General features: G+C 32.8%; 2 protein-coding genes across 2 annotated transcripts; both read left to right on the forward strand.

Moving 5' to 3' along the window:
- The first annotated feature begins 317 nt into the window (after positions 1-317).
- LOC140050874 (membralin-like) lies at positions 318-10,559 on the forward strand. The gene is made up of 10 exons (XM_072095840.1): positions 318-575; positions 778-970; positions 1,950-2,168; positions 2,803-2,913; positions 5,185-5,307; positions 5,910-6,068; positions 6,647-6,730; positions 7,104-7,236; positions 7,640-7,739; positions 8,042-10,559. Exons 1-10 carry the CDS (start codon positions 390-392, stop codon positions 8,789-8,791), a joined length of 2,058 nt encoding a protein of 685 aa, XP_071951941.1. The 5' UTR covers positions 318-389; the 3' UTR covers positions 8,792-10,559.
- Positions 10,560-12,408: 1,849 nt separating this feature from the next.
- LOC140052526 (methyltransferase-like protein 27) lies at positions 12,409-24,069 on the forward strand. Its single transcript, XM_072098135.1, has 6 exons — positions 12,409-12,486; positions 21,535-21,654; positions 21,994-22,116; positions 22,468-22,606; positions 23,394-23,486; positions 23,605-24,069. Exons 2-6 carry the CDS (start codon positions 21,541-21,543, stop codon positions 23,796-23,798), a joined length of 663 nt encoding a protein of 220 aa, XP_071954236.1. The 5' UTR covers positions 12,409-12,486; positions 21,535-21,540; the 3' UTR covers positions 23,799-24,069.
- Positions 24,070-24,121: the final 52 nt, after the last annotated feature.

Genomic DNA, 24,121 nt, shown 5'->3' on the forward strand with positions numbered 1-24,121 from the left:
TAAATAGACTACGTACGTAGACTAAGCTAGCTCCACTGACTAAGCACCCCACAGAGTGGTGCATCGCGTAACTGAAGAATTGTGTGTGGAGATTTTTCTTTTTGTGGAACGTTCACTTTTTTGGGCCTAAACTAGTAGCTACTGTAGCTAGGCTAACTACTAATAGGCCTACACTTATATTGTTTAAGTAGAAAATGCCTGCTTACGATGTATACAGCAGTGTGTTATTCGGAATTTGAGTTAAACAATGTGCAATAAAGTATTTGAAATAATTTAACTTATAAATCATTTTTTATTTCTTATTTTCAGACATTTAAAAATCGCATCTTGGTCAATTTTACATACAACAAAAAAGTACATGTTTGACAAAAAACCATCAACTATATAGAATGCCACCCACCAACAATCATGAGCAGCAACAAGGCACTAGGGCTGCCATGAACAATAACAACACTCCTCTTGGTAATGTTAGAGACAGGCTGTTTCATGCACTGTTTTTTAAGATCGCTATCACTTATGCTCGTGCTTTTCCTCCTGCAGTAAGACGAGTCTTTGAATTTGCAATTTTAATTAAGGTTAGTTTTATTCAAATTGATGTATTGAACAGGCCTTTTCTTTTAGGTGAGCGAGTGCGATCACTCGCCTAACACTCCTAAACTGTCCTTGAGGAGTGTGATATACAACACACTTAAACTTGGTAAACTTTTACACAACAATAATAAAGCCAATAATGTTTTTTTTAATAATGAACATTTTGTTTCTTGTATCTTTTCTTAGGCGTTATCAGTACTTTTTGTTTTAGCTTATATTCATTGTGCATTTTCGCGGACGCCTATAAACTGTCTAGTAGATATTCAAGAAAAGTGGCCTCGGGATGGTATACTAAGGGTGGAGATATTCAGGAATCGTACAGGACCAAAATTGTTCACGTTGGTCAGTAGGCAAGAACAGGAAATGGAACCAGCATCAGGTATGTATTCTATTAATTGTTATTATTACAGTATTATTGTTATTATTGTTGATATAAAGTTTGCAGTACACCACGTATATTAGTCCAGTCCAGGAAACTTTGAATATTAATCCGGAGTCCTCTTGGGATAACATTGGAGTCTCTGCATCTCTTAAGAAATGCAAAAACTTTAATGTTATCCCAAGAGGATTAATATTCAAAGTTTCCTGGACTTCTGCATTCTCACTCCCGAGGACGATCAAAGCATATTGATCGAAACGTCAAGAAACTCAACAGTTCTTTTCAAATTTAGCCATGTAAACCTTCAAACAATTATTATTCTTATTAGTAATTTATATACCACTTTTCCCAGAGACCAAAGCGCTGTACACAAATTGGTGTCTTCTATACAATAATTTACAAATCAAAAATAAATTATACACAAAAAATGTTTATAACATTGACAATAGTATAAAAATAAACAAAATTACAAAAGTTTTGAAAAAAGATGCATCTTAAGTTGCTTTTTAAAAGATTGCACATTAGAAGAAGCCTCACAAACTCAATCAGGCAGGTACAGTACACAAAATAAATATTGATTGGTTAATTACACATAACGTACGTTCGGTATTAGTTTAGCCCTGCTTTATTAATAGAGCAGTCAATTGTTCAACTCATGAAATATTCTCACCATCCAACTCATAAACTTTCATTATTTGTATAATGTTTCATTGTAATTAAATATTGTAAAAAATAATATTTACATAATTCTTTTTTACCTTAGTATGATCATAATTTATTCAGAAGCAGTGTTACTGTAACACATTAATGAAGGTTGGGTAGATAGAAAATTAACATTGATTGAATTGGAAATAAAGTTTATGCAGCGCACCACCCATCTCCTAATGATAATACTCATTCATTCATTCACATACGATCTAATTCAATATATAAACAACTGTTAATATCAAAGATGTATTAAAATGTTATTTTATTAAAGAATTCCAAAGTTCTACTATTGCTGATTCAACACCTTGGCCAATGAATTACTGGGAATATCCAGGCCGAGAAAGGTCAAAGGAGATTCAGACTAATATCACCATAATAGAAGAAGATGGATCTAGTAAAAACTTTACATATACCCATGTTGAGAAACCAGAGAAAAACTTTCAACCTTTCAGAGAAACTGTTTCAGAGATGGAAATGTTTACGAATGTTGGTAGGTATCAAGTTTATTATTTCACCCTCTAACTTCATTAAGCATACAGGAGCGAGCTCGAGCATGCGAGAAATTCGCTTAAGTTCATGTCGATTGATTATGAAGCCGCAGTTTGAATTTAAAATTTTGCACCATCGTTTGCAAGTAATGTATAAGACTAATATGACCATAGACCTGGTCCATGATATGACTTACTACCATTTTCATTTGAATGCTTGTTGAGTAAAATCTAATTGAATTACACCCTAATATAGATTTAGATAGACCATTGAATCATAGGGAAATTGTTTAAAGTCACTTCGCAGAACGATCATCATTTTTAGTTCATACAGCCCAATCCCTGGGTATAGTCCCACCTCTAAAATTCAGACCAATTTTACATACATATGTAGTGGGGTGGGATTATACCCACAGAAACATACATAGTTTTTTTTTTCATGTTTGTAGTATACAAACTTATGATGGTTATCTATAGGCTATCCACTTATAATAAGATAAGATAATATAATAATAAGATTTTTACTAAAATACGGTATACTGTATGTCAGTTATAGTAAAAAATCCAGTCTTATTTATTATCCTGTATGTAATCTCTCAGATGGTGATATTTAATGTTGAATTTGTGTCATTTTAGTATGGCCGTCAGATGAGTACATCATGGAGTATTCATTAGAATATGGGTTTCTACGCTTGTCTGCTGCCACCAGAGAGCGCCTCGGAATACCAATTATGGTTGTTCATTTAGGTAACATATTTGTGTTTTTCAATTATTTGCTTTGCATTTGTTACTATTGTTACTAACATGTCCCACTAAAAGCCTATACTCATATTAACACTATATCTGCCCGCCGTTTATTGATACTGTATGTAGGGACATGTCAACTCAACAAATGAGATGACTGGGTACCAGATTTTCTTGAAATTCGAATATAATATGCAACTATATGTACCAACAGTTTTTATCATCAACTCATTACCATGCTGAGCCTATTATTATGTGATTTTTGTGATCAAAACAATTGGGCACGCTCCCTAAGTGATTAAGTCAGCTACAGTGATTAAGTTCACTTAGGTTGACCCTGGTCTCCCCAATTTCAGTTTTTTTTTTAAATGTATATACTCAAATAGACCAAATAAATGATGAAATAAAATTAAATGAAAAGTTTTGGTTTAAATGCCAGACCAGTGATCTGGAGGTTATGGATTCTCATCAAATATATACTTAATACAACTAGATTTAATTCGTCACTATGACGAATTATAGGTTATATGCATTGATTTAAATAAAGATAATTGATTTTTAAAAGATATATTGATTGATTGATTTTCTCAGAATCTTTAATTATTTATAATATATGATAGGACCTTGCTAACGCGAACACCATAGCCGGTATCACAATCCGATCAAAGATCCCTCTGCGTATAATGTCATAAACCGCATTTGTTGTTACATAATAATAAAGACATAAAGTAACTTTTTATCTAGATTTCATTATAAATCATGTGTATAATCTATACACTAAGAAATAAATTTGAACAATACGGATAATAAAAAAAAAATCTTATTTCGTTTCCCAAGGTGAGACTCAAACTCGGTACCTTGAATGCCATTGACACGAGCACAGACCATCGAGCCATACACAACTGACTAAAAGTTGGAGAAAAATTCCTCCGTGTATTTACTATGCAGTAACCACTTTGGTGCAGATAGATTATTACATACCGCAATGAATTATAATGTTTTACTATGATGACATCTTTAAAAATTTAAAAAAATGATGCACTGTCAAACTATATACTTTTAACTTTAATATATGAACTTCTTAAGGAAGAAAGTTAACGTTAAGTTTGTTATTTTGGCCTAAGAAAATGTTATAATTTGTTTGATTGTCGAAATTAATTTTGTTAAATTTAATATGGCATTAATGATGACTTAATCAACTTTTGTTCTTCTAATTTCATAATAAATCATACATATGATACATACACTTCAAGAAAATTAAATAAAAAATAGGTGTTCCCGAGCATTCTAACGATATATATTAATTTTAAAATTTAGCATATTTTCACCATTTTGTTAACTTACACGTGCGTAGCCCGTCACTTTTGACGTGCTCGTATAACGCTGTTTCGCGTTGAAAAGTGAATAAAATATGATGATATTATTAAAGAAAGGTTATACAACAGTAATCGGACACAAACAGTGCGCATTAACGTTTGACGCGCAGTGCGCGTGCAAAAATCTGCACACTCATGGCAATTTTTTAAACGCTTAAAATTGCCTGAAACGTACTCTAATTTCATCGAAAATAAATTCTGACAATTTTCAACATTTTAAGCGCGCGTACGCATGCGTTATATGCGCTACGCACGTAATTGTATTGCCATATGATGAAATATGACCTGAAATTTATGAGTACCAAATTTTGTTTAAAAGTGATTCATGTTTGTGAAGATATGATTACAAACGTGATTTCGTTAAATCGCGCGTAGACCGCGTAATTTTGGATTGCGCATCGTGAAAACATAACCACATCGATTCCTGGCCATAAGGAATATACTCTGAAAAATTGACTTAGATAGATGAAACTGATGCCAAGATAATTCACGGACAAATAGTGCTAAGGAAAAATAAATAAATAAATAAATAAATAAATAAATAAAGATTTTGACAGAATCAAGAGGTTATATGCATATCATGCATATAACCTAATTATGTCAGAGTAGGGCATCTAACCAATTAACTTTAGATCCTGACACAAAGCTACTTTGTAGTGGTTAATAATTATAATCCTGTTTGTGCATTACCCACTACAACCCTAGAGCTTGAATCTAACCATATACACCAAAATACAAGCTTGGTGGTCTAGAGGTATGATCTTCAGGCTAGTGATCTGGAGGTCATGAGTTCGTTTACCACTCAAAAATTGCGTTTTTTTGCTAACATTGTCCACCACGGATTAGGCTATTCAACTTAAATGATGAGTTGATAGACAAACTATTAATTTATAAACAGATCCATTAAAAGATGAATGTTTTGGTGATAGCCTAAGCCGCTTCTTTTTGGAGGATTTTCTTGGTTATGATGATATTCTTATGTCAAGTGTGAAGAGCCTAGCTGAGTATGAGGATAACAAAGGTACAGTGTGTTCTATTATATTGATTCCTCATGTATGATTCCACCAAACTTTGAGTTAAAATCACAATTGTGAGACATTTGATAAAAAGGCAAACTGCCTTAAAATGTCTAGACATGTTTCGAGGAACTATTCTCATCATAAAAACAGAAAACAACGCCTACAGTACTAATATACCAATAGGACAGGTTGCATGTAAATGACGAAGTAATTAGCATGACAAAACACAAAGGAACAAACAATCATATGGCAAGTGTGACGCCTAAGAAAAGGAAGGTTTCCTCCACTTGATTCAATCTTTAATTAAATTATACTGTATATTGAATTTTATTCAAAAATATTCTATACTTTTGAAAATATCTTTTATTCATGAGTAGAATATGTGAATGAAGACATTTAGAAAGGTTAAATAAAATTGATTATTAGTGTAATAAAAAAAATAATATAGATTAGTACAAGTTACAAAAACATAAACTAAAAAAGTCTCCTCCTAAAATCAGAAAACAAAAAAGTCTTCCAAATGCAAACTTATTAAATATCCAGTGCATTCTGAAAAATGTGCGACTTTTTAAACTTTGATGGTTCTGTTTATTTTTATCGATAGGTTATCTGCGTAATGTTGTAACTGGTGAACACTATCGTTTTGTCAGTATGTGGATGGCAAGATCCTCGTACATAGCTGCTGCCTTTATCATGCTTATCTTTACAATCTCTATCTCAATGCTACTTCGATATTCTCATCATCAGATATTTGTTTTTATTGGTAATTATTAAGCTTTGTCTACACTATCAAACTTTATGTGACAAAAAAATGTGATGTGCCCATACATGGACATGATGGTGTCATATCATACCATATTTGAGCATACCACTACCATATTTAGGCACACTTTTTTTGTCAAACTAGTTTGATAGTGTAGACAGAGCCTTACATCAATTTGAAGTATTATATTTACTTTCCTCTTTCAATAGTCGTTGCCATTCATCTATTACATGTGAAACAGCAGTTTCAGTTATGGCTTAACAAGTCTTTTTAACATATTTGCTCAAGCAGATTACAATAAATATATATGTATATGTAATTACATTTGCAAGATTTTTTATTTTTTACAATCTTCATTTAACATTTTTTTAATTTTATTTTGGTTGTAATATTAAATAAGAAATAATAATTAATGAGACAGGTTTTTAAAGACCACTAATCTTTTTCATATTTTCTACTTTTTTCGGATGGTTTTTTTTTTGGCAAATTTGAGGAACCTTTATTGTCAAAAACCCATGATACTTTGCTATTATTTGTCTTATTTTATGTCTTATATAATAATTGTTTTCTTCCTGTAGTTGATCTGTTACAGATGTTGGAGATGAATACAGCAGTAGCATTTCCAGCAGCTCCTCTACTTACTGTTATACTTGCTCTTGTTGGTAAGTCATACTTTGTTATTTATAGACATACTCATTATACCTAGCTTGTTAATACATTTTACCTAACTTGTAATTAAAACATACCTAGCTTGTAAATAAGACAGCATTAACAATATCAATTTAGAATTAAGTTTAAATTTCTAAAAAAAAAAAAAAAGTTTTCGCCCTCAATTTTGGAGCAAATTAGTGATGGCAGATGGCTCTGTCTACACTAACAAACTGTATGTGATGTGCCCATATATGGACATGATGATGTCATATCACTACCATATTTGGACACACACTTCTTTTTCACACAAGTTAGATAGTGAGTGTAGACAGAGCTTTCACACATGTATATTCCAATTAAATGTTTCTATTTTTCTTTCATTAGGAATGGAAGCAATTATGTCAGAATTTTTTAATGATACAACAACAGCATTTTATATTATTCTCATTGTTTGGGTTGCGGACCAGTATGATGCTATTTGTTGCCATACAACTATTAGCAAAAAGTTTTGGTTAAGGTCAGCGAACTTAAAATAAACAATATCAATTTATAAAATGTTTTCTCTTTACTAAAACTGTTCATAAGCCATGGATTTTGGCTGGAAATTAACACTTGAAAACATTTATGAATTATGAGTAAAGAGTTCACTCTTTAAAATACTTCACCCATTTGTAATTACAGTAAAAATGTTGTCTTACCATATCACCAAATTTATGATACCATGATCTTGATTATAAATTTGTTTTTCATTAAAGATTGCATCAAATCAAAGCACTCTATATATATAATGTCTAACATATATTAATAATATACGGAGAAGCCCAAACGGAAATGTCAGCAGACAGCGGAGAGGCAGTAATCATCATCATAGCAAATAACCATGGTTTTTTTTTTAAACTCTAATTTTTCATATTTTATAGGTTTTTCTATCTGTATCATTTTGCATTTTATGCATACCATTACCGTTTTAATGGACAATACAGCGTGCTTGCTCTCATCACATCCTGGTTGTTTATACAGGTTTGTACGTTTTATTGAATATAAAATATAAATAATACAATTTAAAATACTGCTACAACGAATAAAAAGATTAGGCTAAGGTGAATATAAACCATGCATACTGTACATGTATGTTTCCATGATGATGCAAAAGCATTACTTTAATAATTATTTATATGTTTAGTCTGAGTAAAAGGTATGAGTAAACTTTGATATAAAATACTTATTTTCTTTCGTACGTTGTTACTGTTGATGGTACTTTTTTTTCATATTGTCAAGGTTACGATGCATCTTAGTATAGTATAATATTATATTTCTTACAGCACTCAATGGTGTATTTTTTTCACCACTATGAGCTGCCAGCAATACTACAACAGGCTAGAGTTCAGCTGTTGTTGCAAAGGAACCAGCATGGTGGTCTTAGTCTCAACATCAATCGCAACAATGACAACAATCAACCGAATGTCAACCCAGCTGAAGGACAAGATGCTAATCAGAACCAGATGGATGCCAATCAGAACAATCCTGCTGCCCCTGCTGCTGCCCCTCCTCCTGCTGCCCCTGATAATGACAATTTACAGGAGAACCAGGGAATTGCTCAAGCAGCTAGTCAAAACACTTCTCAAAGACATCAAAATGTACAACCACGTACTGTAATGCAGATACCAATGGGTGTTATTAACAATTTACATCTTAGAAATACTTTCTCGGCTCTTACGGGACAGCCACAAAGACATATCCATATTAATATACATCATCAAATGTCAAATAGACGAAACCCCAACACTCAAGCTAGTGGTCAACAAGGTAATAATCCAGCTGAATTGCCTAATGCAAATAGTGATGAATCTGCGTCTAGTGTCGTATTAGACCAGCAGACTTTAAATGAAAACTCTCAATCTAATCAAATTGAAACTAAAGTAGAACATTTGGAAATCTCAAGTGATAGTATAGGAAGTATATCTAATTCAGTTTCAGCACCACAAAATCAAGAATCTATTTTAGACAACTCAGAAAATGAAGATGTGGGAAATTTATTAAGAATTGGTAATGATACGGACGCACCTATTTAGCTAAATTCAACTGCAGGGTTTTTGGTGAACTAGAAACAACAACATTGGTAAATAGTATGCGATAGTAGTACATCAAATTACATTAACAGCCACAGATGTCTACCATTTTATAGTTGTTATCAAGAACAATGGTGTCAAGAGTTCTGATGGTGTGGTGGAAGATGATAGCCACGTTGAGATCACAAACTTGTTATGATGAAATTATGATGTTGATTTTAAAACAGAACCACACTACACGTTAAGAATATATTACACTGTGTAGAAAATTTACTTCTGGCAGCAGTATACCTTATTAAAATGGTGATTTAATAAGCAGGCATCTACAATACATTGAATGTCGTAAAGGATGTAAAGTAGTAAAATTAATGATACATTATTGAATGTACTGTACTTACCAAAAAATGATTGAATTGAACACCCACCTATTGAAAATACCAATGTTTTTTAACTGAGAACACAGAACACATTTATGATAAGAAAGTGTGATGTGCTCAAACGTGGTAGTAAAGTGATGTCATCGTGTTCATATAATTATGACATTATCTGTCATATAAAGTTTGGTAGTGTAGACAGAACTTATAAAGCCATGTCCTGGAGGTATATCTATACAATACTTTTACAATTAATCTCTTTTTCTATTTTTCAATTGAGTAAATTAAAATTTTGACAAACCAATAATACTAACCCTAAAAATCTTATTTCTCATCCCCTGCTTATAAGTGTAACACATAATTTTATTTTATCAAAAAAATATACATAACATTTATGTAATTTATTTTAATATTTTTTGTTTTGGTGCCATTAACTATGAAATGTATAAACTGATACATAAAAACATGACAAAAATATACTATAAATGTTATATAAAATAAATGATGAATATTATTTTTATATTTGTGCAATTGAAGAAAATATAATGTTCTATTTCATCTTTCACCTCATGATGAAATATTTGTACCATTGCACTACAGTAATAAAACTGACAAATCATCATTACATGTTGAGTAGTCGATGGATAATATGATTTTGTTTTCAATTTAAATGATATAGAATTACAATAATAGGATTACTGGCATAAGGATTTATACAGAATTGTACACATATTTATTATAATATGAGATGTTTTCCTGAGCATCGATATTTCTTTTCGTACATAAGTTGGGGACCCTCATGACACGTCACAAAATAAACATGAATATTAATTAATCATATCCATAAGGTTTGACGTAAGAATTGGGCTAACTACAATTCACCAATGCAAACGCTTTCTGCCGTCTGTGTAGTCGAATGGATTAGACTATGGACTTTACATGTCGATGTATGGGGTTCGAATTCCATGAGCAACTTCTTTTTACTTTATAGTGAGAGAGATTATTTAGAGGGTAAGGTTTAGTTAGTTGTTGTTGTTTAGTTATATTTAGGAAGTAGTTCGGCTATCTTTCACATAAGGGGTCCCCAACTTATGTACGAAAAAAAAAATCGCTTCCGGCCAACCCTAAACTTTTAGTTAAGTGTATTCAAACTAAATTTTATTAAGATATCTAAATTTGTAATTGGTTGATTTGCTTAAATTATATAAAATATTTTATACTCCAAACATTAATTTGAGATATTTGGTCTGTCTTATCATTATGTATATTACTGTAAAATAATTATAATAAAAGTGTAACCTATTTAATGTGTTAGTATAGAGAGATACCGAAAGTTTGTGGCCATGTAATCATCTTGCAGTATGTCAGTCATTAAATAATAATGTGTTAATAATAATGGTGTTTATTGTTTTATTTGTGCAAGTTGATTTCTCAAAAAAATTATTTGTACCATTCCATGAATATAGACACTTATTATTATTTTGTAGCGTGTGTTTGTTACTTGGCAAAAAAGAATTTTGCCAAGTATAGTATTAACTTTGGCAGGCAGAGGCGCCGCAAATCGGCACAGATTCAAGACACTCCTCGACCATTATTCTGGTCAATCTTGATTTTAGAAAGGTCATTGTTGCAATGCCGGAATTGTTTGTATCAAAAACTATTTAAACCAATTATTAACCCCAGCAGGATTTTAACCATGTAAAGCTAATACCAAAAGCAAAAACAAACATGCTCCCAGTCAGTGGATATTATTTTGCCAAGTACTTCACTCAGTTTCTGAGTGCTTTCATTTATTTGTTTGTTTGCTAGCAGGATTACTCAAAAGTTAATTACGATATTTACCAAAATATACAGATAGATATGTGGTCAAGGACCATTCCATTACATTTTGGGACCATGGTCCCAATTCTGGACCAATTTTTAGTATACTTTTCAGACCTGCTAGTGTTAAAAGATAGGACAGAATTTTTCAAAAGCCGGCGAGCAGTCTTAAAGTAACAAGTAAACTGGAATTGCATTTTCTCGAGAACTACTTGTCCAAAAAACTTCATTTTTGTACAAGAGGCAAGAGTTATAATTTGTGATTGTAATTTTGAAACATAATTTGATTTAATGTGCACGTTTTTTTATGCAAGTAGTTTAAAAAACCTATTTCTTTTCAAATTCACTCGTTTGATTTTCGCGTTGCTGTTCTATTGTTAGTCAACTGAAGCTATTGTTAATTAAAATTAATTAAAAGGCTTGTTACATAACTATAATCAGGGTACCTTGCGATCTCTCCAGGTATGCTACAATAATGGTTTAAGAATGTTGCTACAAAGGCCTCGACATTGCAGTGCCAGCCTTATGTTTACGGAATGTAGAATTCCTTCTTTTTATGAATTGTTTAAAAAATCAATATATGGCCTGATGGGTAGACTAAATGCAAGCGAAAATGTTTTAGTCTCAACGATTATAAACAATGTCTTAGTTAAGTCGAAAATGCTCTCCAGGTGGAATGCCATCCAGGTGGAATGCCATCCTGAGATGAGTAGTAGTAATTAGTCTTGTTTATTTTATTTCATTTATATGTAATTTTTACTTTCTATGGACCAGAGATTCCGAAATAAAAGATTGAATGAATAAATAACCATTACACCAAACTAGCATACACATGCTTGTAGTGAAATTAGCCTAAATCACAAACAGCATTAAGACACACACAAATATATATTTTTTACCAGAGAAATCTTATGTAGGAGAATTTTACAGTAGGCGAAGGTATGCACTCTCGGAATGGCTTTCTAGTTTTTTGTTTTTTTTTAATTATATATTAAATATTATATTTTAATATTTGAATTTTACAATTTGTTTAAAATGCTGTACCCAAGCCTATTATTATCTCTTTGTTTATGTGAGACTCAATTGCATACAAGCCTTGAATTTTCTGATAAAAAATATGAAAATGTAAAATATATATAACGTATAAATAAAATATTATATTCGTTATTTTCATAATAATATATTGAATAACAATTCAACCAAGGCTATATCAAACGAACAAATACATCCATAAAAAATGGGTTACCATGCCTACTTTTTAATGGACTATATAATAATAATAAAAGAAGATTAGAGAGAGAGAGAGAGAGAGAGAGAAAGAAAGAGATTAGAGAACGACTATGACAATTGATGACGTTAAGAGGATTTATAACGGATTATTTCGACTGTGAATTATTCGTCAAACTTGCTAGTATAAAAGGTGGAAACGAAACGTTCTGTTGGTTTCACATCAGGTCTGAAAGGAACAAGATATCGAAGAGAGAAAGTAACAACCATCCACAGGTAGGAAGAATAAGCCATTTCAGTAATAGCAACTGACCCTTTTTTTTGACAGAGCTCTAGAATGTTGCTCAAAAAATAAGATTATTCTGGAGGACTATTAAGAGGGCTGCCCAAAGAGTCCAGGGCTGTAGACACGTGTCACGATGGGGTCGTTAAATGATTAAATGGCCGCAAATGGTACTCACGCACGTAATATTCATGATAAATGGAACCGCTAGTTCGCCGGAAATGTCACTCTATTGTGCGCTAGCAAACCGAGTATTGTGTAGCCTATATTATTCCGCCGGTAATAAGATTTAAGATTAGTAATAGTAACCCACTACTCTATAGTAACCCCCTCTAATAGTTACCCACCCTAAAAAACAATCAAAGAATAATAACCCAGGGTTACAATTAGAAGATTTACGTTTAAATGCTAAATAAAGTCAGAAGGTAAAACCACAAAATTTCCAAAATTTATTTTCATTTATCCACTATAAACACTGTATAAATATAAATAAATAATAATAAGATTTTTATAGCGCACATACCACTCCAGAGTGCTCAAGGCGCATTTAAAAATAAAAAAGAAATAAATCATACAAATTCCTGACAAATAAAATGCAATTTCTTTGGAGGGTCCCCATCCGTTGTCGTTCTGTCGCGGTCCCGAACCCCTACCTAGGTGACCAAACAAAGGAGCAGGATACACATTTGCCTTGCCACAGACGACCGGGTGCTCAGACAACAACCAAGACAGAGGCACCCCAAAGATAATGCTGGCCAGGAAGAGGTATACAAAACAATTCTAAGTCTAAACAACTTTAAGAAACCTCATGATTTCCATATGCCTTAATGAATAAATGTGTTTTTAATAATTTTTTAAAAGTATCAACAGTTTTGCAAAATCTTATAGAGCTCGGTAGAGCATTCCACAGACGAGGAGCAGTAACGGAGAATGCTCTGTCACCCCATGACTGATGTAGAAGCAGCGAGTCACTAGAGCGCAGATTACGTCCGGGAACATACAGCCTAAGCATGTCAGAAATATATTCAGGAGCCATGCCATTTATAGACTTAAAAACAAAGAGTAATATTTTAAAAACAATGCGGTACCTAACAGGGAGCCAAGGGTGTGTAGAAAGCGACGACCTCGAATTGGACGACCCCAACGACCCGGGCGACCTCGAATTGAACGACCTCGAATTGAACGACCCATAACACGAAACCGACGACCCCTATAGCCTAGCCTAGGCCTAAGTGTGGTATAACATCCCGAAGTCGAACATAGCCAAAGATCTTTAAACTATACCTTATTATATAATACTCGCAAGCAAGCAATTGATTGAAAAAATACAGAAATATCGCCATTTGATACTGATTGTGTCGACACGAACAAACGAAAAGATATGGAACGCCAAGAGTGCATCATTAAAAACTGCATTTGACATATTAAAAATAAATTAAAAAGAAATAAATATTATACAATACATGGTTAAACCATAGACGTATAATTACATCTAGTCTTCTTATAACGAACACTATAGGCCTACCAAGCAGCGTAACATGTCCATGGGGGGATATGACCGGTTGGGCCGCCGACAAGTTGAGCCGCCGGTAATTTCTATGAAACGGCCAGTGCGTCTTTTACGACATTTCGCGTAGTGATAGAGTGGTGTCCTAGTAGGCCCTACATAAGTTCATGGTCTTTAGGTTTATTGTGTCATGAAAATAAATAATAATTACATACTACAATTTTGTTGGTTTGAAACAGCAAAGGAAAGTAGTCATATTTAATAATCTAATTGTTTTTAATCTTTCAAGGTAAAAATGCAGTGCACTCCATAATATTTTTCTCGCGTGTATACCACGTAAAATCACGTTGTCTCTCAGGACTAATAGAGTATTGATATTCTTCGAATGAGGTTAAATAATTATTATTTTTTATTTACTATCTTTTAATATCATATTTTATTGAATTTTACAATGTTAATACACAAAATATTTTACTAAAGAACGGTGATTTTATGCAATTATTTTACTTCAACTGCCGCCTGAGGGGGCAACATGTTTACGTGATTTTTGGCTAAAAACGATCATTTTCGGTCATGTTTTAGGCCTTATATTTTGGAATCTACAAGTCAGATATTCATAATTATTACTCTTTAATTATAATATTTAATAATATATACTAAAAACCGTGATATATAAACTTTGGAATATACATCGTTATATCTAATAATTAATATAAATAGAACTTCTATTAAATAGAAACGAGCACCGGCGAAAGTAAGCATTTGGCGTTTCATAGAAAATAACGTTTTTCTGGCGGCGCCTCAACTTGTCGGCGGCTCAACTTGGCCTAATTCCTGCATGGGGAGGGCCATAAGAAAGCTTTACATTTCACAGTATGCATCGGTCAAACCATGGAGGTATAAAAATATGTTTATACCTCCATGGTCAAACCATGGAGCTGGTCAAACCTTACCCGCCGCTGTAAAAGGGGCCTGGTTTGTCATGTTTATGATATTTCGTGTGCTAATCGAGTCGAATGCAGTTTTAATGATGCACTCTTGGCGTTCCATATCTGTTCGTTTGTTCGTGTCGACACATTCAGTATCAAATGGCGATATTTCTGTATTTTTTCAATCAATTGCTTGCTTGCGAGTATTATATAAGGTATGGTTTAAAGATCTTTGGTTATGTTCGGCTTTGGGATGTTATACCATACTTAGGCCTAGGCTAGGCTAGGCTATTATAGGGGTCGTCGGTTTCGTGTTATGGGTCGTCCAATTCTAGGTCGTCCAATTCGAGGTCGCCCGGGTCGTTGGGGTCGTCCAATTCGAGGTCGTCGCTTTCTACACACCCAGGGAGCCAATGCAATATTTCCAAAGTATTTGATATGTGTCCATATCTTGGTAATTTTTTAACAACTCGTGCCGCTGTATTTTGAATCAGTTGGAGCCTGTGGAGTTGTTTTTGTGGTAGCCCGTATAGCAAAGAGTTTCCCATATCTAGTCGTGAAGTGACAAAAGCATGAACAAGTTGTTTAGCTGCTGTCTCATTTATAAACTTACGAATCCTTCGAATGTTTCGCAAGTGAAAAGACGACGCAGAAATAGCATTTCAACCCCAAGATTTCTAACCTGCCTAGCCGGGTCAATTTGGGTTTCACCAATGTGAATAAAGCTTGGTGGCAGTTTTTCCAACTGCTGTTTTGATCCAAAGAGAACAAATTCTGTTTTTTCATCATTTAATTTAAGAAAGTTGTTTTTCATCTAGACACGCAATTCATAGATACAATGTTGGAGCAATTCCAAAGAAATGTCACTGTGTTTCATAGTAGGTTTAAAAGAAATATAAATCTGAGTATCATCAGCATAAACATGATAGCACAGATCATATTTAGGCCTACTTATGATCAGTGGCGTATCCAGTAGGGGGGCCGGGGGGCCCGGGCCCCCCTGATTTCGTTTCCGTCGGCACATCATCGCGGCCGTCGGCAAACAAAGGTGCCGGGAAAAAAAAATAAACTATTTATTCTGACAATAATTGAACTGTAAACATAATTCTTTTGAGTGTTTGTTTATTTACATATCATATCATCATTGATCCCTTCAGATCAACTATTTTTTATTTTCATTACATCTAACGAAACACGTAAAAAATGTGTAGCACGTACGTACGGCCGTACGCGGTAGATTGTTTACTCAAAAGTCTTTGACCTTACCCTAAAACCTTGTTTTTGCATGCAGTTGAGCCTCTCATGACCTGGGATTTGTATGTCTTCCTACGCTAAGAGATTATATAGTTCCACATGCCATGTGCTTTTTTGTCTAAGATATATTTATTATAAGTGCCAAAAACCCGTTTTTTTTCTCGATATGAAGCCTTTATTATTCAAAATTTTTAAAGAAAAAGCACATATACCATAAAAAATATCCATATAGGCCCTATTTCATTTTTGGAACAGAATATTCCGTGAGGCTCAACTACAAAACCACCATTTTGTGATATGATGTCATCGTAAGCCAATCAAAGCTGAGCTTTCTCGCGATTGGCATTGCTCACGGTTGAATGATTTAGGATTCTAGCTGATTTGATTGGTGAATTAGGGAATCACCCGCAGCGGAATGTTTTCTCTCGCGCGTGTACCATGAATCTCTCTGATCGTTACTACACAAAGTTAGAGCAATGAATTTGTCCGAATTCCGTTAAGTAAACAACTTTATATATTTTATAAGCATTTAATAACATGTTTTATTGATATTTGCAATGGTGATATATAAAATAAATTACTAAAAAACGTAATTAAATGTAATTATTTTAACCAAAAATGGCGTAGTTAATAGAATTGTCGACTGAGGCCGCAAATTGTTTTACTTCTTTCGTGGCTAAAAACGATCATTTTCGGCGATGTTTTAGACCCTATATTTCGAAAACTACAAATCATATTTTCCTAATTCTTTCTTTATTGTAATATGAATACAACATACTAACAGATAATGTTGGTTTGGTTTTAATTTTGCATCGTTATCCCATATAAGACAATATGACTATGTAATCCTAGAAAATATATTGATCAGAGACGTCGTGTATGTACAGCAGATAATGACACCAATTTTGTCGGCAAATTGGCAATTCCCGCCCCCCCCCCCCCCCCCCAACTTCAAAATCCTGGATACGCCACTGATATCCCGTATCGGGTGTAAATAAATAGTAAACCATTGCGGCCCAAGAACAGATCCTTGTGGTACCGAAAAGTTTAGAAAAGAAGCTTTTGAAATAGCATCACCAATACATACGTGTTGAGGTCGTTTTTCCAAATATGACCGACACCAATCAAGTGCATTTCCTTCAATACCAATATAAGTACTGAGTCTATTTAGCAACACAGAATGATCAACCGTATCAAATGCTGCACTTAAATCTAATAATACTAGAGCAGTTAGCTTTCCATCATCCATCCCACGTAGGATGTCATTATTTACACGAAGTAATGCCGTTTCAGTACTGTGATGCGCTTTGTAGGCAGATTGATACGGATCAAGTAGGCCATGTTTTTGTACATGCGACAAAATCCGTTTAGAAACAACCTTCTCAATTATTTTTCCTAAAAAACTAAGATTCGAGATAGGTCTGTAGTTTTTCAGAATCTCGGGATCTAGACCTGTTTTTTTCAATGTGGGTCGAACATGGGTGACTTTTAGAGACTCTGGGAAAGAACCACTTTCAAGAGACTTATTAACAATATGTGTGATTAATGGAATAAATGCAGAAGTACATTTCTTAATCAGTGAAGTTGGTACCGGGTCAAGTGCACACGATTTAGAGGGAGAATTTTTGACAATTTTTAAAATTTCCTCATCACTTGCAGGTTCGGACTGAGAAAACCGTATAGACCTAGTTAAACCATAAGATATATTACATTTATCAGAAGCAGTTATAACTTCGCCAGTATTTTCATTTTCTAGTGAATCACGAATTGATTTAATTTTATTTACAAAAAACACAGAAAATCTTTCAGCAAGAGCTTCATCGGAGACAGACGAAGGAAGGACCGATGACTTGGAGTGATGTAAAAGTTTATTTACTATATTGAAAAGTTTCTTTTGATCACCTGTGCAGTCACTAACCAGACTAGAGTAATACCGCGTCTTGGCCTTTTCAATCAGTCCATTTACAACGCATCTTTGAACACAGTATTCCTGTCTATTCTTAGGAAGCAACAGTGTTGCTTAAATCACACTCCAAAATAAAACAAAGACAATTTGCAGAAAGAAGCAAACTTTGCTCTGCTACCGGTATAACATGGTTCAAAGTTGGGAACGTCCATAATTTACTACGGAAATTCGTAGAGCGTTTCTTCTTTGATTGAATAATTTTGTTTGTTTTATACAGCAAGTTCATTTTGGATTTTCAGTAAATTTAAAACTAAGACCGTCGACAAAGTAGCCTTACCAATGGTTTATCAGGGCGGTCGCAGAACTATTTTAAGAGGGTTTGTTGAGCCGTGAAATGTGCAAAAAGTCACATTTGTGCAAACAATTACATTTGTGCAAACATTTTACCTTCAAATGAGCAAATCTGTAAAAATTTATAAACCGCAAATGTGCAAAAATCACGCTTTTAAATGTAAAAACGATCAGTTTTTACGTTAAATGTGCAAAAGGTATTTTACAAATGTGCAAATCATTTCTTCAGTCAAATTCCTAAGTACATTTTATATTTTTGAGGTCTTTGAAAGTAGAAATAACAATAGGAAAAAGAGTCTAATAAATCTAAAATGTTCAATATCATAATTAATAACTAATTATACTGTTGTATTTTATTATGATCAAAGGCTTTAACCCGTCTCAGCCAAACTCAAGTCGACCCCAAGTCAACTCTCCCTCAAATCAATTCGACCGCAGGTCAACTTGGCCTCACGTCAACTAGGTTACGTTAAAGTATGAAACGTTACTATTATTCATCTCTGTAACATTCGTACTTCGTCTCTATTATTTTCCTCTGATTTCGGTTGAAGAAAATAATTTATTTATTAATTAACATTTGTTTGTTATATCAGTCCTATTTATTTGCACTTTTTGCGTTCCATATTTTAATTAGTTTTTGGCTGAGTTGACGTGGGGCCGAGTTGAGTTTGGCTGAGACGGGTTAAAGCCTTTGATCATAATAAAATACAACAGTATAATTAGTTATTAATATAAAAAAATAACATTATGTCAAAATGCTTGGTAAATTGTAGATTATGGTAATTAATGAAATGTGTTGTGATACAATTATTTTGTAAATGCATGTGGCGGAGCGTTTATTCCACATGATGTTCTATTGGAGGGAATGGAGGCTTTTATTCAAAGCGGGTGTTAATTCGAATAAATACTCGAGCTCAACAGTTAAGAATGCTAGAAGTAACTTACTATAGTTACCCGAATAAAAGGTCCGGGCATTTAGTTATTCAGGGAAGGCGTTTATTTTGTTTGGGTGTAATAATGGTAACATGTATAATCAAATAAATACACCCCAGATAAAAAAAAAAAAATTAATATAATAAGAATAATAACTGGATTAAACCTCATTCTATCCTGTTGCAAGTACAATCATGTAATAAAAGGTATCACAGACAACTATAATAGACCAATTCATTGTCATGATTCCGTAACACTGTTGCATAATATTTTTGAATGTTACCGACAAAACTTATAATATAAGTTTTGTCGGTGTATATTATACAAGTCTGTTCCCAGTGTAGATAATAAAACAATATATGTTTCTGGAGATTTATTATCAATACCACTAGAAACTTTGACATGTTTTAGGTACTGAATTCATTGATAATAAAAGCATCAGAAGTTATCATGATAAAATCATACTACAACACTGTACACAAGGGTGTTTTCAGGAAAGCTGGACATATTGTACAATAGTAATGAAGCTATGTATTGGCATTTAAAAATATGCAAAAGATTGTTGTCAAATTGTAGTCACAAACAAACAGATGATAGAATGAAGATCCATTATGAGTGCAATTGTGTCAGGATAATGATGTGTCATTGTTTTATATCATTATACTGGCACCTGGAAGAGAAGATCCATTTAATGTTATCTATGACAGTGTCACTTTTATTCTAAAAGACAGAAACATTTCGTTAAAAAGCATAAAGAAAACAACGAATCATGTAAAGTACCTTTTATCAGTTGAGAAACGAATTATAATTATTAAAATTAGAGTATTTATTCGAATTAACACCCGCTTTGAATAAAAGCCTCTCTCAAATAAACGCCACCATTCCCTCTAATAGAACACCATTACATGTGGAATACGCCCGCCACATGCATTTACACAATGATTGTATCACAACACATTACATTAACTACCATAATCTACAATTTACCAAGCATTTTTTTCACTTTTTGATATTAATTGTGCTGTATTTTTTTTTACATCTAGGTGGTATTTATTTGATTATACATATTACCATATTATACCACAAATAAAGATGCCTCCCCTGCCCCTAAAAACCCCTTTGAACAATAAATGCCCGGGGAGTTTAATCGGATACACATGGCAAGTTACTTCTAGCATTCTGAAAAGAACTGTTGAGCTTGACGTTTCTATCAATGTTCTTGGGGTCAGCAATAACTAGTACTTGAAATTGAAACAATTTAAAGTATCAGTTATTGCATAACATTACTGTCTAAGGATAAGTTATGTAGAGATATGTTTTTTGTTTGAAACATTAGTAATAGTATTTCTGTTCATCTTTTAACCACATTTTCTATTAAAATGAATGTAAATATGTATATTTCGAACAATTTGATACCAAATTTAAGTTTCTAAGACCAGTACTTACAGAGATATGAAGATGCCATGATATGTGGGTCAAAGGTCAGAAATGGCATTTCTGATAATTTTTGACTAAAATGTCCCATTAGATTGAATATGAAAGCATGCCTTTTGAACATTTTGAGACTAAAATTGACTTGCTGCGACGAGTGGTTGCCGAGATACAAGTATCTATTTTTATTTGTTCATATAACCTCTGACCTTGACCCTTTGACCTTTTGTAACATTTTTAAAAATGTGCTACAAATAATAAATATTTATTTCAAACAATTTAAGACCAAATTTAAGTGTCTACGATCAGTAGTTACGGAGATACATACATGCCCTGAGGTGTGGGTCAAAGGTCAGAAATGGCATTTCCGGTCATTTTTGACTAAAATGTCCCATTAGACTGAATATAAATGTATACCTTCTGATCAATTTGAGACCAAAATTACTTCGCTGTGACCACTAGTTGTTGAGATTTAAGGACATATTGGTGTTTGGTCTTATGACCTTTCACCCTGACCTTTTGACCTTTCGCCACATTTTCAAAATGTGTAACCAAGCCAAAAATGATTGTTTGACCACCCTAAACCAATTTCTGGAGTCAAATTCTCTGGACCTCAAAGTGCATACGAAAGTTGATCTAGCTACTAGAGTAATAATAAAAGACTTCGTGATTTGTTTAAACAAATAATATTAACACTGTTATTATATGAAATATAACTACTGCTTTTTAGTTCACGATGGCTGATTGGTCGAAAGAAAAGATACAGAAGTTCGTATCAAATTTGAAAGATTTACATACGCATGAAAAACTAGGACAATTCTATGATGATTTTGCTCCACAGTACGATAAAGTGAGTTAATGTCAGTTGTACTTTTTACTTAAATGGTAAATTAAAGGTACATTGAAAAGAGAAATAATAAACATACACTCTAAAATTGTATACAATTATGTAGAGGTGTTATCTACTACTACTTTCAGGTACTGTAGGTCCAAAATCTTTATAAATTATTTTATGAGTTGTCAAAACCAAATCTGTACACAATTGTATACAATTATGTAGATGTGTTGTCTACTACTTTCAGGTAGGTCTAAAATCTTTATAAATCATTTTATGAGTTGTCAAAACCAAACTGTACTAAACAATGTTGATGTTTTTAAATGAAATCAAAGTAAAATATATCTTAATTAGGCAGTGAAATCTTTTGGATACGTCGGTCCTTCTATTGCTGTAAAGTTACTTAACAAATATGTTAAGTCAAAAGATGCGTGGATATTAGATGTCGCAGCAGGAACGGGCCTTGTAGGCGAATATGTAAGTACTATTTTATTGACCAAATCATTAACATAGCAACAGCAAGTTAATTTCAGATTATACTTACAGATAAACAGTTATAATATCTGATTTGATAAGAAGAAAATTGTTCTATTCCAACAATTCATTGACCCATCATCTAAAGTCCAAGCAATTCAATTTAAATTTTTTTCGCATTTCATTCTTTAAATTTCATTTTCAAACCCCCTCAACCCCCCCCCCCCCCCCCAACAAAATAACAATTTGAAACAAAAAGCAAAACTTACACAATTATTTCTATCTCAATACAAACTTATAATCTCAAATAAACACGGTTAAATTAACTTCTGATTGTGTCCTTTATAATTTCAGCTGGTTGATTCTGGTTATACCAACATCGATGCAGTTGATGGCAGTGTAGCAAGTACAGAAGTAGCTCGTAAAAAGAACATATACAAACATCTATATGTTCAATGGCTTGGTGGTGACAACAAATTGAATACCAACAATGGTAAATAATATAATAATATGTTAATCTCTGAATTGGTGCAAATACAATTTTAAAAAGGAGTATTTAACGAGAAAATTAGATTGAATTACCTTGTGGTGTGTTGAATGTTTAAAAAAACAATTCGGTGTATTACAGAGTGTAACGAACATTTCATTTGATTCCGTTTGAGATTTATTTGTTTAGTCATTCAAAATGAAAAATTAAGGTGATTTTTCATAAGAACGCCAAAAGACGTTCTTATTAATTATTATTATTAATTTAGCGGATAGGCGTAAGTTATTTGATTTAATTTTTCTTTTTAAGGCTATGAAATCAATTTTTCATGGTAATTTTGAAGTGTACTTTCCTATTTCTGTTCCACAATATCAATTGCGTAATCCTGCTATATTTTCTATATCAAGAGGGAGGGTAAATATTACTAAAAATGTTATACCACTCACTATGTAAAATTGATGGATCTGTTGATATTTTTTTTTATTCACTTGCTTGTTTCCGTCACAAGGTTTTGTCTAATGTCAGTAATATTTAAATGTTGTCTTGTTATCTGTTGATTTTTGCTTGTATATAATATATTATATTTTACGACTTTCAACCCTGTTAATGGTGATGTTTGGTCACTGTAGGGTGATGATGTTAAAACTATCTTTATAGTCTATATCAACGTATTCTTTGATTGCCCGTAATCTTTCTTTCGATTTTTCTTGTTTGGTTCCATTTACCTCATCTAATCTAACTTTTTTTTTCTTGTTGAATTTTATTTCCTGACCTACCTGTATATACTTTACAGAGGGCTATGATGCATTAGTATGTGTCGGTGGGTTTGCACTCAACCAATTAAAATCGGATGTTTTCCCGGAATTTATTAGAGTTGTAAAACCAGGTATGTAATTACCGTTAACTATAATTACATAATTCTGGAAAACATTTTACACTAACTACATGAACATTAATTTGGATATAGATACAATTTTGATCTTGTTTATTTTTGTAATAAATAGGGGGTTTCATTGTTATCAATATCCGAACAAATTGGTTGGATCGTGAGGCAAGCTACTCGGACGGAAAGTTTGAACGGGACATGGCGCAAATGGAAACAAATAGAAAATGGAAACTAATTGAGAAATATCTTGATATTCAACAAGAAGAAAGCGTCAATCAGGATTCAGTAACATTTATTCATCAAGTTTGCTAAGAATGTGTTTGGTGTTTGATGTCTAGGGTAATTTTTGTATTAATATTTGAACTTTTTAATCTTTCTCGTTGGTTCTATTGTTGTAAATTTGTATTTTATTGTTGGATGATTATGTTTTGTTTTGGAGACCCACTTGATAGTTTGGTTTAGTTCACTTTTGGGAATCCTGTCTGTCTATATTGTTTTCTTTTATATCTGAGAAAAAATAAATAAAATGAAATGAAATGTTTTTATTTTAAAAAGAGCTTTGTGTAAAATGAATTTCCATACCATAGACCAACAATAATTATAGTTCATGAAATACTGAAATATTTAATTTGTTA

Source organism: Antedon mediterranea, chromosome 6, assembly GCF_964355755.1.
Source record: "Antedon mediterranea chromosome 6, ecAntMedi1.1, whole genome shotgun sequence".
NCBI lineage: Eukaryota > Metazoa > Echinodermata > Crinoidea > Comatulida > Antedonidae > Antedon > Antedon mediterranea.

Bases quoted from the DNA above. Each gene is read 5' to 3' on its own strand.
- LOC140052526 (XM_072098135.1), top strand. From the start codon at position 21,541: ATGGCTGATTGGTCGAAAGAAAAGATACAGAAGTTCGTATCAAATTTG. The intron at 22,117-22,467 runs GTAAGTACTATT...TTATAATTTCAG, and splicing joins CGGGCCTTGTAGGCGAATAT to CTGGTTGATTCTGGTTATAC. The intron at 23,487-23,604 runs GTATGTAATTAC...TGTAATAAATAG, and splicing joins TATTAGAGTTGTAAAACCAG to GGGGTTTCATTGTTATCAAT.
- LOC140050874 (XM_072095840.1), top strand. From the start codon at position 390: ATGCCACCCACCAACAATCATGAGCAGCAACAAGGCACTAGGGCTGCC. The intron at 2,169-2,802 runs GTAGGTATCAAG...GTGTCATTTTAG, and splicing joins GGAAATGTTTACGAATGTTG to TATGGCCGTCAGATGAGTAC. The intron at 7,740-8,041 runs GTTTGTACGTTT...TATTTCTTACAG, and splicing joins CATCCTGGTTGTTTATACAG to CACTCAATGGTGTATTTTTT.